Source organism: Herpailurus yagouaroundi, unplaced genomic scaffold (genome assembly GCF_014898765.1).
Source record: "Herpailurus yagouaroundi ecotype Mexico unplaced genomic scaffold, PumYag 166, whole genome shotgun sequence".
Taxonomy (NCBI): Eukaryota; Metazoa; Chordata; class Mammalia; order Carnivora; family Felidae; genus Herpailurus; species Herpailurus yagouaroundi.
The window spans coordinates 25,752,297-25,771,384 of record NW_024412407.1 but is presented as its reverse complement, the minus strand read 5'-3'; the positions used below and the strand labels follow the sequence as shown (position 1 = coordinate 25,771,384).

The window sequence follows — 19,088 nt, the reverse complement described above, 5'->3', positions numbered from 1 at the left end:
GTATAGAAATCTATTCAAACCCCAGTTTTTAACAAGATAGAGTCTCCTCCCTTACATGAGTATAATGTTTAGTATGTATTTTTTTAGGTTTTAAGTAATCTCTGCATTCAACATGGTGCTCCAACCTACAGCCTTGAAATCAAGAGTCATACACTCCTCTGACTAAGCCATCCAGGCTCCCCTGTTTAGAATTTATTGAAGGATCCCAATTAATAGATAATGTCTTTTTTCATTTGTGTTACATTTTTTCTTGTGTTTAGGTTTGTGCATGCGTGTGTATGAAATTTATTTATAAAACCTTAAGCTTGTTCACAGTGTCTGAAGTATATCAATATAACAGGATTAAAGGTGATTAGATGCATAAATTAGGCCAAAGGAAAAGCTGGAGTTAGATTCAGATACAAAAAGTATATTCCATAATGTTCTCTTCTCCATAGAGAAGGGCCATCGTACTAGTAACTAAAGCAAGGAGGAAAATATTGAGTCCTTGTACAACAGATTTAAGAAGAAAGTTGCTTAAAGCTAATACAACTTTAACTGGTATAGCAGTCTTCTTTTTTTTTTTTTTAATTTTTTTTTTATTTTTGAGAGAGAGAGAGCATGAGCAGGGAAGGGGTAAAGAGAGAGGGGGACAGAGGGTCTGAAGAAGACTCTGTGCTGACAGCGGTGAGCACGATGCAGGGCTTGAACCCATGGACTCACAAACCGTGAGATCATGACCTGAACCAAATTGGATGCTGAACCAACTGAGCCACCCAGGCACCCCACTGGTGTAGCATTCTTTTTTTTTTTTTTTTTTAATGTTTTTATTTATTTCTGAGAGAGAGAGACAGGCAGAGTGCAAGTGGGGGAGGGGCAGAGAGCGAGGGAGACAGAATCTGAAGCAGGCTTCAGTCTCTGAGATGCACAGAGCCCGACATTGGGGTCACACTCAAGAACTGTGAGATCATGACCTGAGCCAAAGTTGGACACTTAACCAATTGAGCCACCCAGGCGCCCCTGGTGTTGCCGTCTTAACTGCCTTAATGTTGATATTCCTAAACTATCTTTAACACACTGAATTTAAACTTTTCATTGAACTATTGGCAGTGGGTACTATCTGTTGGTCAGTAGTACATATTCAGAAGATTTCTCACTTCTCTTTATTCTATAATCTCATGATGGAAAGTAGATGCTCAGGACAGTTTTTTTCCTCTTTGAGTGATCGTGGAAAGTTACAGAATCAAAAGTCATGTGAAATTCTTTTTTTTTTTTTTTTTTAATATTTATATTTGAGAGAGAGGGAGACACAGAATCTGAAGCAGGTCCAGGCTCCAAGCTGTCAACACAGAACTTGATGCGGGGCTCGAAACCATGAACTGGGAGATTATGTCCTGAGCTGAAGTCGGATGCTTACTGACTGAGCCACCCAGGTGCCCCAAAAGCCATGTGAAATTCTATATATGGCATTATACCTCTGCCACTATGAATATACAGTGGAATAAGACTGCTTCAGCTTTATGAGCTATGTGAAATTGGGCATAGTACTTAAACATTTTGTGCCTCAGTTTTCCTACCTAAAAAATGCGAATAATAATAGTACCTATTTCTAGGGGGTTGTTGTAAGGATTAAAGTTGTAGTGTATGTAAAAAGTCTAGAACAATGCCTGGCATGTATTAAACACTAGGTAATATGTTAGCTTTTATAATTACAATTTTTTTCCTCAAGACTTTTCACATTTTAACTTATGGAGAGCTTTTAAGCACTTAGACATTAATTGAAGTATTAAATACTAATCAATTGACTTTATTATGCTTTTAGAAACATTTTCTGAATTTTAAATTTCATAGACTTTTTTTTTTTTGCTCTTGTGTACTATTATAACATTATATATTGTTCCTTAAGGTGTGAGGTGTATGCAAACAGCATGTAGATGTAGCATAGCAAGTAATCATTGCCGCTAACCCCCCCCCCCCCACTTGTTTGTGATAGACAATACTAACCAGTCTTGGAACTCTTTCCTCATGAACATGGGAGATTTCAGAATCTTTCTCAACTAAGCGATTTTAGGTACTTAATACTCATGAGTAGTCCCTTGTTTTAGTTTTTATTTTAGCTTTCTTGAAGAGACCATTTTACATTAAAAAGTTAAGATTTATTTTACTTTATATTTTTAAAGTTTATTTATTTTGGAGGGGAAAGAGAGAGAGAGGGGGGGAGGGAGGATGAGCAGAGGAGGGGCAGAGATTGCTGGAGAGAGAATCCCAAACAGGTTCTGCACTCTGAGTGCAGAGCTCCAAGTGGGTCTCGAACTCGTGAATTGTGAGATTATGACATGAGCTGAAACCAAGAGTTGGATTCTTAACCAACTGAGCCATCCAGCCGTCCCTGAAGATTTTATTTTTAACTAATATTTTTAAAAAAGATAGAGTAATGGGTAATAGAGTAACAGGTATGTTATAATTTTTATTAATTGGAGAAATGATATATTAAAGTGATGATGGTGGCTGATATTGATACAACACTTAATATGAACTGGACACTGTTCTGAACACCTTATGTATATGCATTTTCTTAAATATATTTTTTAATTAAGTAAACTGTATGCATGATGGGGGGCTTGAACTCATGACCCCAAGGTCAGGAGTTGCACACTCCACTGACTGAACCTGCCAGGCACCCCAAAACACCTTAAGTGTATTAATAAAGTCAACTCACAATAATCCTAGGGAATAGATAATATTAAAATCCATTTTAATAGATGAGAAAAGTAAGATTTTAAGTAATTAGTCATGTGCCTAGTACAAGTACATCCCAGAAGATAATGAGTAACTTAATCTTTTTACTTACTCACTGTGAAAAGAACATAAAATGTAAAGGAAAATAGTAAGGCCTTTATTACTCCACCTATTACAAGTAAAGTGAAAAAGATTCAAGAAGAAAATAAATGCAGCTTCCCCCATTTATTGATTTGTGATTATTCTCTATAATTAAATCATTGCTGTTAAGCTTATTATAGAATTTCTGTTTTAAAGGGAAAGCTTTTCATAATTGTATGTAATCTTAAGTAGAAAGATGGAAAATTACAATTTTTGATCAAGAATACTGAATTTTTGTTAAGGCTCATTTTGGTATTTGAATACCATGTCATAAAAATGTTTGCATTAAATCAACTACATGACATTCTGAAAAAGACCAAACAATGGAGACACTAAAAAAATCAGTGGTTGCTAAGGGTTAGTAGGGAAGGAGGAATGAATAGGTGAAACAGAATTTTTAGGGCAGTGAAAATGTCTGCATGATACTTTAATGGTGGATACCTGTCATAAATTTGCTCAAAGCCATAGAAAGTACAACACCAAGTGTGTACCCATATGTAAACTATGGACTTTGGGTGATAACAATATGCCAGTATGCGTTCTTCAGTTGTAACAAATGTACCACTTTGGTAGAGGATGTTGATACTCAAGGAGGTGATGTTTCTGTCAGTGTAGGGGGCATTTGGGAAATGTCTGAACCTTCCTCTCAGATTTGCTGTGAACCTAAAACTGCTCTAAAAAAAAAAAGTCTATATAGAAGCCTTTTCCTGTACTTTCAGTTAGATCTACTTAGAATATGTATGATACTAATGCAGGTATATATACATTTCATTAAAAAAAGAACCCATGCTGTTAGAGACCAAAGAGCGCGCGCGCTCTCTCTCTCTCTCTGTGTCTCTATTTTTTAAATGCCTATTTTTAAGAGAGAGAGAGAGCGCGCACTTGTGGGGGAGGTGCAGAGTGGGAGACACACAATCCAAAGCAGGCTCCAGGCTCTGAGCTGTCATCACAGAGCCTGACCTGGGACTTCAACTCACGAACTGTGAGATCATGACCTGAGCTGAAGTCAGATGTTTAACCAACTGAGCCACCCAGGTGCCCCAACAATATATTTAATTAAGTTCTATGACACTTAGCTTGCAGTGAATGATATATTGAATTGACCTATAGTTTTTTCTTAAATGTTCATTTATTTATTGAGAAGAGAGCCCATGTGCACATCCATGTGTGCAGGGGATGGGCAGATGGAAAGAGAGAATCCCAAGCAGGCTCCATGCTCAGCGCAGAGCCTGACACAGGGCTCGATTTCACAACCATGAGATCATGACATGAGCCAAAATCAAGAGTGGGACACTCAGCCTGAGCCACCCAGGCACCCCCAATTGACTCATATTTTTGAAAAAAAGAATGGAGGTTGAAAAAGAAAGCAAAGAAGATGACAGGTAAGGATATGGCTATTTGACACTATAAGTAGTAACACTAGCTATTTACCTTTTTTCCTATTAAATTTATTTCAAGTTACAGTGTAATTCTCTTATGGTATATATAAGTGTTCAGGTTTTTTTAACTTCTTTCTCCTTTAAAATGTTTGTTTATTTTGAGAGGGAGCGTGCATGTGAGTGAGTGCAAGCAGGGGAAAGGCAGTGGGGAAAGAATCCCAAGTAAGCTCTGTGCTGTCAGTGCAGAGCCCAGCATTGGTCTTGATCTTATCATGAGCTGAGTTGAAATCAAGAGTTGGACTCTTAACCAACTGAGCTACCCAGGTACCCCCAGAAGGTTTTGTTAATTACTGTAAAACACAGAAAATATAAAAAGAAGAGCTAATTGAAAGAAGGTCATAGCTGAATTATATGATTTTAAAAGGGAATATGGTTTTTACTGGTTTCAAATATGTACAGTGGAATACTTTTTAAAAAAAATCGAGTAAGCAATTGAATAAATGATAATTCTGGAGCCCCAAGAAGAGGTTAGGGGTGTAAATTTGGGATGATTGATGTGCTTGCATTTAGCTTTTCTCCTTTAGAAAATGAATTTCATATATTTATGGTAAAAGGATTTGATTTAGTAAATAAGGACTTATTACTAATTTCGGGTTAGGTGTCACATTTTGAGCTGTTGTTATTAGGTAAGTTTGATATGCAGCTAACAGTCTGGACTGATTGATTAATCAGAGCTTCAGTAAGTGCTGATTGAGCCTTAGATCAAAGTCCAAGGTGCTGTCTTGGCTTTGGCTCCTTCAGGCATAGCTACTTGCCACTTGTGTATATTATGATTGTAATAGAGTATTTACTTTGAATATAAAAATTTGATACATATTTATGTTTAGTCTAGAGAAGGAAAAAGAATTCAGACAATCCCTTTTCTCCTAGTAATTTGCAGTGTGACGGACAATAATCTTGGAAAAAAGTAAGCTAAATAGTATACACAGAAAACAGAAAAGGTTTTAAAAAAAAAAAGTACAGATAATTTACTGTGTATACTTGGGTAAATTCGGCAGTGTTTCACCTGAGATCTCATTTAAACTGAACCTTACAGGAAAAGGCAGAGCAGGGAAGAGGCTGTGAGAGAATGGTATGATAAAGACAAGTTGTACCAAGTTAATGCTTAACTAGTAATTCAGCTTATGGAAGTTTACCATGACATGTTTTATTTGAACTTTTCTGTAGCAAACAAGTATTGGAGAGACCTTCAGAAAATTTTTTAAAATTCACAGATGTTTGGGAATTTTCTCATCAGGTGTTTCTCTAATACTTTACTTGCCTCTTGCTAGGAATCCTGGCTATAGTTTAATTTAAAACCACTTGGGGGAGACTGGGTGATAGTTGGTTAAGCTCCAACTCCTGATTTTGGCTCAGGTCATGTCAAGGTTCATGAGTTCAAGCCCCTCATTGGGCTCTGCACTGACAGTGTGGAGCCTGCTTGGGATTCTCTCCCTCTCCCTCTCTCTGCCCCTCCCCTGCTCATTCTCTCTCTCTGAAAATAAAAACTTGAAAAAAAATGTAAAAAAACCCACCCAGCAACAGACATCATGGGAAAAATGCAGTTTAAAATCAATTATTGCACATTTATCAAAATGCATAAGTAAAAAACACTTCCAATGTTGTATGTATTGTAGCGGAACTGGTACATTGTACATTGTGGGTTATACGTGATATTGGTAATGTTCTCTTGGAAATCAGTAGGGCAATATATAATCATAAAATAAAGTTATATAGTATGTTTCTATCATGACAACTCTTACAGTCAGGTATAACCAAGGCATATAAACACAAATAAATGTACTATTATTGAAATCATAATTTTGGATATTGTCTAAAATAATGCAGAATGGCTGATGCAGGCCTAAGAGGAAAAAATTCACTTAATAGATGAACTTTGCTACAATCACACAATAATTTGCTTATGTGAAAACCCAAAGGGAGTATGTAAAAATGAAACAAGCTCTATTGGAGTGGTAAGATTAGAGATTACTTTTCAATTAAAAAAATTCCTGTTATTGTTATAATACTCTTAATTTTTTGAAAGCTTACAAGAGTGGGAGCAATTAGTATTATTGAATATTTAAGAAGTTCTCCGAAGCCTTGAAATTTTCAAATGTTTTGTTTTACTGAGTGTGGGGTTTTAAAGTAGCATTTGCCTTGATATTAGTGCAGGGAAGCCTTACTTAACTGAGACCAGGTAGAAGAAGGACCAATCTATGACAGTGAAAATCAGAAATCTTGAGGTAATTTTTGATTACTTTGTTATATATACAAATTTTTTTTTTTTAACGTTTATTTATTTTTGGGACAGAGAGAGACAGAGCATGAACGGGGGAGGGGCAGAGAGAGGGAGACACAGAATCAGAAACAGGCTCCAGGCTCTGAGCCATCAGCCCAGAGCCTGACGCGGGGCTCGAACTCACGGACCGCGAGATCGTGACCTGGCTGAAGTCGGACGCTTAACCGACTGCGCCACCCAGGCGCCCCAGTTATATATACAAATAAAAATTCATGGTTTAGGGGTGCCTGGGTGGCCCAGTTAAGCACCCGACTTGATTTTGTCTCAGGTTCGTGGATTCAGGCACATTGGTGCTCTAGGCTGACAATGTGGAGCCTGCTTGGGATTCTCTCTCCCTCTCTCTTTCTACCCCTCCCCTGCCTGTATGCACATATGCTCTCTCAAAAAAAAAAAAAAACCCAAAACATCATGGTTTATTAAGTAGTGTAGAATTACATTATTGAGGAGATTTTTTTGTAGTTTTTTGTCTGTTGTATGTAAAATTTACTAAGAGAAAATAACTGAATTGCTCTAATCAAGTCTTAAGAACTGTATAACCATTTAATTTATTTAATTAAAAAAAAATTTTTTGTTGGAGGTGCTGGCCAGTAAAAAGGCATATAACATTTGCCCTCTATTATTTTTAAAGTATACTGTTAAGTAGTATTAAGTACATTCCCATGGTTTTGCATCCAGCCTCCACAGTTATTTTCATCTTATAATACTAAAATTTTATATGCATTAAACAGCAACTTTCCAATTCTCCCCTACCCCCAGCCTTGGCAGCCATCATTCTACTTTCTATCTGTATGAATTTGACTGCCTTAGATACCTCATGTAAGTCGAATCACACTTTTGTCTTGTTGATTGGCTTATTGCACTTAGTAGGGTGTCTTCACGGTTCACCTGTCTTGTAGTATGTGTCAGAATTTCCTTCCTTTTTAAGTCAGATATTCCATTTTATGTATGTATTGCATTTTGTTTATCCTCTCATCCATGGATGGACATTTGGGTTGCTTCTACCTTTTTTTTTCTTTCTCCCCCCAATAATTTTGTTTTTCTTATTAGGAATCTGACACTCAGAAATGAAATGATTTGCTTATTTAAGTTCAGACCGAAAGTAACAATGGCAGAGTCAGAATGAAAATCCAACTAATTCAACGTAGTGTTCTGGTGGGGGGGTGTCTATAGTGAGAAAGGCTTGGCTTTTGCATCATGCAATCTTCCAAATCCTGGCTCAGCCCGTTACCCACCTTTCTGTCAGAAAATTTGAAGGCACTCAAAATTAGTAGGTGCTTTCTCTTCTAGTAGCTCTTCATGTTTAACAAATTCCCTTAAATTCTAAGAGCCCCTTGGGTAACATTTTATTCAGTTTTGAAGTATTTACTGTAGAATTGTCATTTCAGTCACTCTCAGCTGACTAATTGATAATTGGATAACTTCTGAGACTACATTTTGTATTTTGTAAATCAGGGTTTCGTACAGACTTTGGGGTGAAACTATGAAAAATGACACTACTATTCACTTATTTTAAAAAACCACAGCAAATAAAATTTGTCTGTGTTAAATACGTGTTCTACTATGTGATCCTTCTCCTGAAGCACTGGTCTCATTTGTTCAGTAAACATTTCTAGAACGTAAGGTTTGGTTGACATAGATTGCCCTTTGAGTTTATGTAACATGGATTGTACCTTTCTTCAAGCCTTTTGGTCCTGGCTTTCCTCTTTAAAGTTTTAAAATCAGCTCTTAATGGGCTTAAGATGTATGTGTCACGTATACACGTGCATGTGTAAGTATATATGTATGTATGTGTATGTGTATATATACAAAACTTTGTTTTGGTTTTGTTATCTGACTTTTTCATTAAGTTTCTTGGTGCTTAAAGTACCATATATGCATTTGGGCCTACCTTTATATGTATGTATGTGTATGTGTGTGTGTGTGTGTGTGTGTGTGTGTGTGAGAGAGAGAGAGATTGGCTAAAACTAGATTTTTTGCGTGTGTATATTCATATAGACATGAATACATATATATATATATATATATATATATATGGTCTGGGGGAAGGTCAGTCAAGCAATACTTATTTAATTTATGTAAAGCAATGTTTGCTGATTTGAGAGATATGAACCAAGGCGCACATATTTTGTGTAATGTATTAGGTAATCTAATTTGTGTAATATTTTGGTAATATATTAGGACTCTTGATAATTGGAAAATTCAAACTGACTTAAAGAAGGAGGGATTTATTGGTGCATATAGCTGAGGATACTGAGTTCAAGCATGGGTGGATCCGGGGACTGTTAACATTGTCATTAGAGCAGTATCACGTTTCTCTTTTATTCTGTGTTAGCTTTATAGTCTTACAAATTTTCTTAAGAGTGGCAGTAATAGGGGTACCTGGCTGGCTTGGTCATTGGAGCATGTGACTCTTGATCTTTGGGTTGTATGGTTGGGCTCCACGTTGGGTATAGAGATTATTTAAAAATAAAACCTTAAAAAAAAAGATGGCAATTATTATTATTAGCAATTACAGGCCTATCTAATCAGTTTAGCAGTGGTGGGAGGAGGGCAGGGAGCAGGGGAGTTCTTCTTTTTCTAATAGTTTCAACCAGTCAGAAGCATCAACGAAAATTCCCTTTGGCTTAGTTTGAATAATATGCTCAGAACCAATCATCATGGAACAAATATGGAAGAATGGAATGCTCTGGGCAATTCTGTGTCATATTCTAACTCCTAAAATTAGTGCTACAGATGTGATACAGGGTTAGGATTGAGGTCAGCTCTATATGAACCACATGAACTAAAAGTGAAGGGAATGGAGATTTCTTCAAAAGAAAATCAGAACTCTTTTATTACTAGAAACTAGGTACATAAGAATATTCACCATACTATAAAAATATAATAAAACTGTGTAATCACAGTACTACAGTGCTAGAGTATTGTGTGCTTTAATGCAGCAGTTTTCAAACACTTTTGCATATCAGAGTCCTCTGAGAAACTTAAATATCTTGATGCCCTGGCTGTACTACAATTAAATCAGAATTTTTAAGGGTAATACCTTGGCGTTTATTTATTTATGTATGTAGATGTGTATGTGTGTATGTTTCTGAAGTTTGATTTCAGTATAGAGCCAGGCTGCGGAATTGGAGCATTATATCAGTGTTTCTCAAACTTTACAGTGTATTGCGATCACCTCGATCACCTGGAGATCTTGTTTAAAATGAGAGTGCAGGGTCCCACCCTCAGAGATTGTGATTCAGTAGATCTGAGGTGGGGCATCAGACATTCTAGATGGCGCTCTGTCATAGCTCCTAAAACTTGTACTTTGAAGAGCATTACATTAGATTGTGAGCATCTTCAAAATTAGCCATTTTTAAGTTCTTACTATTAAGTCATTACTTACTATTAAGTCATTTTTCCCATCTGCTAGTCTTTATAGGCTGTTTGGTAACTTAACTTGTTTTGCATGCTTATTCTTATATTAGCGTTTGCTGTTCTAGGTTCTACAGATAAAAAGATAGCATGGATACATGTATACATAGCTTCAAATTATTTTGTTGAATTGAGAAGATTGATTCTGACATCAAAAGACCTTTTTTTTTTTAAAGTTTATTTAAACAGCGCAATTTAAATGTATTGCTGATTAATGTCTAATATGAGCCTTGAAATCATTTATAATTTTTTGTTGTTCTGCTGGTCCTAACCATTGTTTATGGAATCAGAATAGACCACTTACTTCTAGACACTCAACCCCTTTTGGATATAACATTTATTCACTGTATCAATTGTAGGTGTTTTTTTCCTACTGATGCTTTAATCATTTGTTTGCCTCTCCTTCTGAGAGTTGCCTTGACAAATTAATTTTGACTCTTACATAAGATTAAAATGAAATCCTGTTCTAAAATAAATGCATACTAGTTATTTTAGTTTACCCACGAGTAGACATAAAACCTATGATACTTAACATTTTCTTTTTATGCTGTTTTGTCTTAAAACAGACTCATAGCACGTCAGCTTGCTAAAATCCATGCTATCCATGCACACAATGGCTGGATTCCCAAATCCAATCTATGGCTAAAGATGGGAAAATATTTCTCTCTCATTCCTACAGGATTTGCAGATGAAGACCTTAATAAAAGGTAAAATTACTTTTACATTTGAAATTGTTTTACCTTGTTTTGCTATACATAATAGGGTTTTAGAGGTAGCTTACAAGGTTTCTGTGTATAAAATCTGGCTTGGTTGCTCTCTTAGTATTTGATTAAATTAGCATTTGATTAAATTAGCCACCCAGGTGCCCCTCAATTACTGGAGTCTTACTTGGCTTTTGTAAAACTGACTCCCTAGGTTCAAAAAGTAAGGCACTTCATTATATTTTATATAAAAACACTTGTAAATTAGTATTTGGAATCTAAGTTATATGAACACATTTTTATACAGTGTGATTAATACTAGTATAAAAATTAGGAATTTTATTTTCCCCTTTATATCTATTCAGGAATTTTTCATTTTAAGGACAGTAGAGGCAGGCAGGACCTATAGAGCTTTCCTTCTTTCTGTTTACTTTTTATAATTCATTAGAGAAAAATGACTATTGTTCTGTTGAGTTGGATTATTTCACACATTAGTTTGATTCACTCAGTGTATGTGTTTTTATTTGCGTAGTTTGTCAGACTTTGATAGGGACAGTATACCCTTTTACTTGGGTTAGGCAAACATCTGTAAATGTGTCCAGTATGCTAGATATTCAGGAAGTGACAGCAGAAACCCCCACAAAATCCTCTTTTGAAATAACTGTTTTATTAAAAAATTTGGGGGAATGTCACTTAAAAATAACGAAGTAGATGGCAATGGTGAATGTAAGATTTTCTTGACTTTATAAGATAATGCAGAGTTCGGAGGCAGCATAGTATTGTGTGGATTAAGAGCACAAGATTCTGGAGTCCAGATTGCCTAGGGTGAAGCCTTAATTCTGCCATTTAACAGTTCTGCTGTGTAACTTTGGGCAGAACTGTTGCAGTTCTGTTACCTGGAACTGTTACCTGTTCCTCGTCTGTAAAATGGAAATAATAAGAGTAGTATATTTACCTTTTAAGGTTTTTATGGGGATTGAGATAGTATATGCAAAATACATAGATATTGTATACATAGATAATACACAACTAAAACATTAAAAACAAAGTATGAGAAGTATGTTTCATATTTTTCTGGTTCCTTTTTGTTTGTATATGATTGTAATTATCATGTTCAATCCTTTGAGTTTTAGTTATTTCTATTCAACACTATAGATTTTACATAGTTTCTTGAACAGTTACACTGTCTTCAAAAGAGCATGCATGTAAGGATTACTTTTGGAATCTGTGTAGAGAAGAATGGCAGTAGTGGGAAAATGCAGGAATCACTTGAATAGATAGATTCATTAAAATTAAATTGATAGAGAGTCCATTATAAAATGGAAAAGTAAGAGAGTAGTTTGAGAGACTGTAAAGGAAGAATGAAGAAAACTTGGCTTAAAGTGTTAAGGAAAGAGAAAGTGTAAACTAACAGCAATTTTGTAAGCCAGATGGTACCCTGGAAGAGTTAGTGGTAGCATTCTATTTTTGTTTTGTTTTATTTTTATCAAGTGAATATAAATATAGCATAATGGTACAGAAGAGTGAGTGTAGGATTCAAAAGTCATAATCTGTAGTCCTGCTTGCCACCCTAGCTACCCTACTTCCTAGTTTCACTACTCAGACCATTTCTATAATAGATAATGGGAGTATTCGACGATATGATTATCACAGATAATACCTGATGATTATCATATAATTTATTTGGTTTATCAATAGTAGATCATGCCTGTTGACTTTGATAGGTAAAGTTAGCATTCACCCTTCTAAACTTGAAATAGATGTTTTAGTTCTTTAATAAACTGTCTTTATAACTTTAAATAATGTACTTAAACCTCTTTTTATTGAACTCTTTGTGTCTTAGAGATAAATCTAAAACATTTAGAATTAGAGCTTAGTAAATGTTAGCTATTAAGTATATGTATATATGTCATGTATTCCTTTCCTCCCCCAATTTTATAGTAATTGATTTTTTTACTTTTCTACTTTCCTTTTTACTTAGGTGTTTTTTTTTTTTTTTTAATTCATATTAAGTTCATTGTAAAGATTTTCCTTTATTCCAACTTTTAGAATAATTGGCTTATTTTAACTCAGGAATCTGTGGTATTGAATGGAAAGAATTTATTAAAAATAGATTTTAATCTTTAAACTTGAAAAAGTCATTAATGTAAACAGGATGTAATTTCTTTTTTGTTTTTAAACTTAAAGGTTTTTAAGTGATATCCCAAGCTCTCAGATTCTTCAGGAAGAAATGACTTGGATGAAGGAGATTCTTTCCAACCTGGGGTCCCCTGTTGTGCTTTGCCATAATGACCTATTGTGTAAGAATATAATCTACAATGAGAAACAAGGTAGGTATCTGACTTTAGCAGTAAGTAAAGTTGATTTCTTTGATGTTCTTAATGGTCCTTTGATCTTTGTATCAGTAAATAAATTTAATTCAGATGTTAGGATTAAAAACATTCATGAAGTCTTTATTTTCTTTTAGGTCAAAAAGTCATGGTAACTCTGCTAAATTAGGAATATATTCTTTATATAGTTGTATAAAATACGTTTCTTAGAAAGCTTGTGGTTCTTGTTAAGAATTAAATGAAAAATGATAAAATGATTTTGTTTATAAATTTAACTGTAAAACCTATTTGGTAATTTATGGTTTGAAAATGTACCTGCTTGTAATGGGAGTTATTGAAAAGGCAACTGACATTGCACTGCTTTTAATAAATACATAATTTTCTCAGTGTTGGGGAGGACAGCAGTATTAGAAACAAATTTGTCTCCAGGTTCTCTATTACCTCTTTATTCTGATTTATTAGATATTTTGATGATAAGGAGAGAGCTACATATGGAGGGAATGTTATTTGTACTTGCTGAAATTTGTACCTACTCAACTAATAATCATGAAGCTTTGGTAAATAGTTTTAACATTTTTGAGGTATAGACAGTGATACTTTTTGGTGAAATGTTTTTCTGTGATTGTTTATATCTTGTTGTATTCAAATTCTTTGTTTCCATATTTAAGAAACTCTTGGTTGTATTATATTATTGGATAAAGTGGTTTGAGGTTTGGTTGCTAAAGCATAGATTTCCCTTTAGTAATAAGTTGAAATTAAAAAATATAATTTTGGCTGAAGGTTTAGTATTAATCCAGAAAGTCTGAAACTCTGACCCTTGCATTTTAAAGGAAATCAGTTTTGAGAGTAGTCATTATAGTTGGAAGATTATTTTAAGTCAAAAGTGTTTTTGTGAAGATGCTAAAGTCAAAGAATTCTGATTAAATGGTCATAATTCTATTAAATTGCTATTTATGACCATTCTTATTAGATTGTAAGTCGAGACTGTTCTAATGGAAAGGTTATTAATATTTGTAACTGCCTTTAGCTTGAAGAAAGTCAACCAAAGAGCACTGTCAAGGATGGTAGACTGAAGCACATATTTTCAAAAACGTGTCTGAGTATCTGTTATATTTTATATTTTTATCTGGATTAGAGATTCTATTTTTAAATGCAGTGAGCTAACATCTTTAGTTTGAATGTCTTGAAGTTTTGGTGTAGAAATATTTTTTAAAAAAACTTAAGGTATACCCTAAAACATGAAGTACTTGACAGTGTCCTTCATTATATATTGTCCATTTATTACATATAATTGTCATTTGTCATGTATATACTGCATTATTACTAGTAACCAAATCTCAATGCCATTTGTGAGACATGAGTACTAGTTTTACATTAAACAATGTGTTAGCTTTTTAGTTCAGTGCAAGACCAAATAACACATTTTATAATGGAATTTCAAGTGAGGGACTTCATCTTACTTTTGAAGTGGACACTCAGCTTTATTTTTAACTGCAAGTTAATCAAAGAGAATCTGTTATTTCCTTTGGAATATAGTTTTAACTTTTCATATTTTTATTTTATAAGTTTCTTTTGCATATTCATTTCACAGAACAATCTTGTTTATGAAACTAAAATACAAGGGACCAAAAAAATCAGATTACTTTGTCTTAGGCATTAAAAAAATACATTTTTACTTTTTTATTTAATCAGTTGCCTATCTAAACTATTGATCAGTGATATGAAAAGTTCTCATTTTTCAAACAAAATCTTTATGCTTCAGTTTGACTCCTATGTTGTCATTTGTTTATTTTACCAAGAGTTACCTAATTTTTCTTCCCTACACAGAAAGAATGAATTTCACAGTTCAACAAATGTAATTATTTTGATCTATTTTTCCTCTCTTCAGAAAGTCTATTGTGTACCATTTGTTTTTTCTTGTCTTTGTGGTTATATTTTGTGTGTTAGTTATGGATATGTTCTGTTATTTTTCCTTACCAGTGGTTTTAACAGTGTCTGTTAGGAAGGCAAGTTTGGACTTTATGGCATCCATTAAAAAAAAAAGTCAATTGCTATGTGATTAGTTGATACATAGTATTAAGCAAATAGGGTTGGAATGTTGTTCAGTAGAATCTAAAGGTCATGGAAGTGTGGCATGAGGTTTGTTCTTTGTATTGTTATCTGTTTCAAATTAGGAGCTAATGGTTTTGAAGTAATATAACTGTATGACATATTTACCTTTAGTTATAAGGAGGAGATACCTACCATGCCTCATGCTTAAAAAATTGTAAAATTCTATACATTTAGTAAATGTAATTAGCAAACAATTAAACTAGCATTAATTTTTACAGCCGCAGTCTTAAGGAGGATAATTAAAATTAGAAATAGGGACGGCAAAAGTTCTTTATCTTAACTAGTGACCTTGTTATGGTATCTAAAAGCCCAAGTGTGAAGTCTTTTGAGATTAAAATAATTTCTACATAGAATAAGTGATTAAGCTGCATATCCTATCATAGGTGTGTTTAATTTGTTACCACTTTTTAAGTCATTCATGTGATTTGAGCTCAGGACTTAAGTGTTTTGTACCCACTTATGAGATATAAATATGTAAACATAATAAGATGAAAGCCAAGGGACTGGCTTTGACATCATCAAGCTTAGTATCTCTAGTATGTTTCAGACCTTTAATTTCTCAGAAGTGCAGATTTTAGTTATTAAACTTCATGAATTGATACTGGATCATCTTGAAGTTTCCACATGTATTTGTTCACCATAATACTTTAGATTTTGTATATTGTCACTGGATTAAACATTTCTAAGTAATTTTTTTTTAAGTTAATTTATTTTGAGAGAGAGAGGGAAGAAGGAGCAGAGAGAGAGAATCTCAAGCAAGCTCTGTGCTGTCAGTACAGAGCCCGATGAGGGCTTGGAACTCATGAACTGTGAGATAATGACCTCAGCGCAAATCAAGAGTTGGACACTTAACCCGATGAGCCACCCAGGCGCCCCTAAGTAACTCTTAAAAGTAGATGTGTTAAAGCTTAGTTACAACTAAGAGAAGTTGAAAGGGTATAGATGTTGGAACCAAGCACACTTAGGTTCACACCCCTGCTCAGTCACATACAGAAGTAGGTGGTATTAGACACATTGTTTTATCTCTCTCTATCTTTTAAAATTTTATTGTTAAGTAATTTTTGTGTCCAAAATGTGGCTCTAATTTACAATCCCGAGATCTAGAATTGCATGCTGTACTGACTTAGCTAGCCAGGTGTCCCCATTTTATCTCTTTATGAACTGTTTATATTTGAACTTAACTATCTGCACCAGAATCACCCAGGGTACTTGGGAAAAATGGATGTTTCTGAGTCTTATCTAAGACTAATTGAACAAGAATTTCTGTAGTTGGGCTTAAGAATCTGCATGTTAAATGGGTTTCCAGGCAGTGTTATACTTCTGATAGCCTAGAAATTTAATTTGCCTTATTCCTAACTTATTTCTAACATCTACTTCATATGTTTCCTGGAAAGATTTTAGATCATGCATACAAGTGTATAGCATTGGAGTAGGTAACTAGCAGCTCCCAGCTATTGCTGTTATAATAGGGGTTGGCAAACTTTTTCTGTAAGGTGTAGATAGTACATTTCAGGCTTTGTGTACCAGATAGTCTCCTTTGCAGTGTAGCTCTAACAGAGCCATAGATAATACATCAATAAATGTGTGTGACTGTGTTCCAGTAAAACTATTTACAAAACCAGACAGTGGGTTGCATTTGGCCTGAGCATATGTAGTTTGCCAACCCCTTTATTATGTTTGTAGGATGCATTTTACAAAATGTATTTGATTCTGAAAAAGAGTGGTTACTGTAAGCTAGTGGTTGTGTCTTGTAAATAGGGTAATTATGGCTCATAGATGTGAGATGACAATTCACTTTGTCTTTAGGTGCAGCTTACAGATTTTGTCTTAACTGTAACTTGAGTAAAGTTTAAAAATGTATATATGTATGTGTGTATGTATACATAAGTACATATTTATACACACACAGGATGATGAGCACCCTGCAGTTCATAGGCTTTTTGTACCTGTGAATGTTAACAGGAGATAGTAGGCATCACAGGAAGAAACACTGCCTCTACCTGTTCTCACCATGTCAGTTGACAGGACTCAGGAACATGGGAGAAGAGTGAGCTTCCTTTCTGAAGTTGATGGTAACTATCAAGATTTTTGAAATGTTAGGCAGTGCCAGGAATTAGGTGGTTGGTAAACAGCGGCCCATTCCTTGCCTTCAGTGAAATGACATCTTAAAAAGGTAAGGAAAGAATACTTAATGATGATAAAATTTATTACATGATAAGAAAACCCAATAGCAGTGGTTCTTGTTCCAGAACTAAGACTTACCAGTTGTATTTTATATTAATCATTAATTAAAAAAAAATTTATATGAAGTAGAACAAGTTGTAATATTGCTTATTGACTAACCAACTTTAATTCTAATATTTTAATTTCAGCTAACTCTTTAACTGCTATTTTAGAAGTAATTGCTAAAGCTTTTCAGTATGTTTTCTCATGTCTGATGCTCTGTTTATTGGTGGCTGTTTCATTTATTCTCCCCCATTTCTTCATAAAAGCTCATATAAAGATCTAATATAGAACTTTAAATTTCAGTGATGGCAATCATTGATTATTTCTCTGTGAAATACAGGAAGCTGATTTACAGCTGTTTAAAGAAATACAAATGAATGGAAGAAAAAGGAATCTTTTCCTGGGAATTATGGTGTAAACCAGGTTTTTCTTTAGAGTTTTACACAATGTAAAGAGAAAATGGATGAGGCACCATTCTCAGTCACTTGATTGACTCTAAATCTTACCCAGTGTATTATTATTTGTGAAAGATACTGTGGTTTGGTTGTTTCATTGGTATTTTAATGACATAGAGTTTTGTTGTTGTTGGTTTTATTTTAAAATTTAAGTAAATACAAATTTATTTTTGTATTTGGTAACCTGTATTTTCCAGGGTGGAGTTTTTAATGAAAGATAGTGTTAACCTTGTTTTAACTTGTATTCTGGATTACTATTTAGCATAAAATATCCTTAAATCAGTAAAAAGCTTAAATGCACTGTAAAAGCCTGAACTATTAAGGAAGAGCTGCCTAAAATAATTACTAGATAAGTGTGTTTTTCTTTACTCATACATTCATTCCCACTGTATGTTCAATCATATACTTGGATAAGAATGTCAGAAATGCCATGCTTCTTCGTTCATTCTTAGTGTTTCATGCTTATTGCTTCTCCCCCATCTCCCATTTAAACGTATGTTAATCGTTGTGTCTCAGCATTCTCTGCCAAACCTTTGTTTATAAGCATTTGAATACTTACTGTGTGCTAGAGATTGCTCTGTGGATTGCGTGATGAAAGATGAAGGGACCTATTGTCCTTCCAGGAAGCCATATGCCATGTAGTGGAGGAGTCAGATCATGAAACAGATATTTACATTCAGAATGATGAGCGCCATGGTGAAGGTGTACACAGGTACTACTGGACGCCAGAGTGAGGGATGAAGGGAAAGTTTCTCAGAGCAGAATATTCCCTTTTTCTGTAAAAGAGAAGAAGCATTTTGCTAACAGTAGGAAATCATGGTTATTTTTCTCTTTGTTCTCTTTCTGCCTTACCTAACACTGCAGAGCAAGTAGAGTGAGTTGAAAAGATTTTCAGGTTCTCATATTGGTTATTTTGCTTTTTATTTTTATCCCTTTCCCCTTAGCAAAATAAAGGTATCCAAACAAATGTAGCATGTGAATTATATAGCCTTAGTTAATGAACTAAATTTTTTGATTTCAAAGGACTTTAAAATTTGACTGTTTTCAGCCATACTGAGATTTGAACAGTTAAACCCAGTAATGTATGGATTTTATTACTCTCAAGCCATACAAAAAATAAAGTCATAAAAAGAAACATAGTTTTTGAAAATCCAGGTTATAATTTTATTCATTAATCTTATGTTTTACCCATTATGTGCAGTGTGCCTTATTATATAAAGATCAATGATACATGGTCTTAGGCCTTAAAGCAGTGCTGCTTTATTTTTTTA

General features: G+C 34.3%; 1 protein-coding gene across 1 annotated transcript in view; it reads left to right on the top strand.

The window, feature by feature from the left end:
* Window positions 1-19,088, top strand: part of ETNK1 (ethanolamine kinase 1) — a 68,418-nt gene that overhangs the window by 22,109 nt on the left and 27,221 nt on the right. The window contains exons 3-4 of the mRNA XM_040488656.1: window positions 10,560-10,700; window positions 12,882-13,024. Coding sequence (XP_040344590.1) covers window positions 10,560-10,700; window positions 12,882-13,024 — 284 coding nt within the window. The remainder of the gene's footprint in view (window positions 1-10,559; window positions 10,701-12,881; window positions 13,025-19,088) is intronic.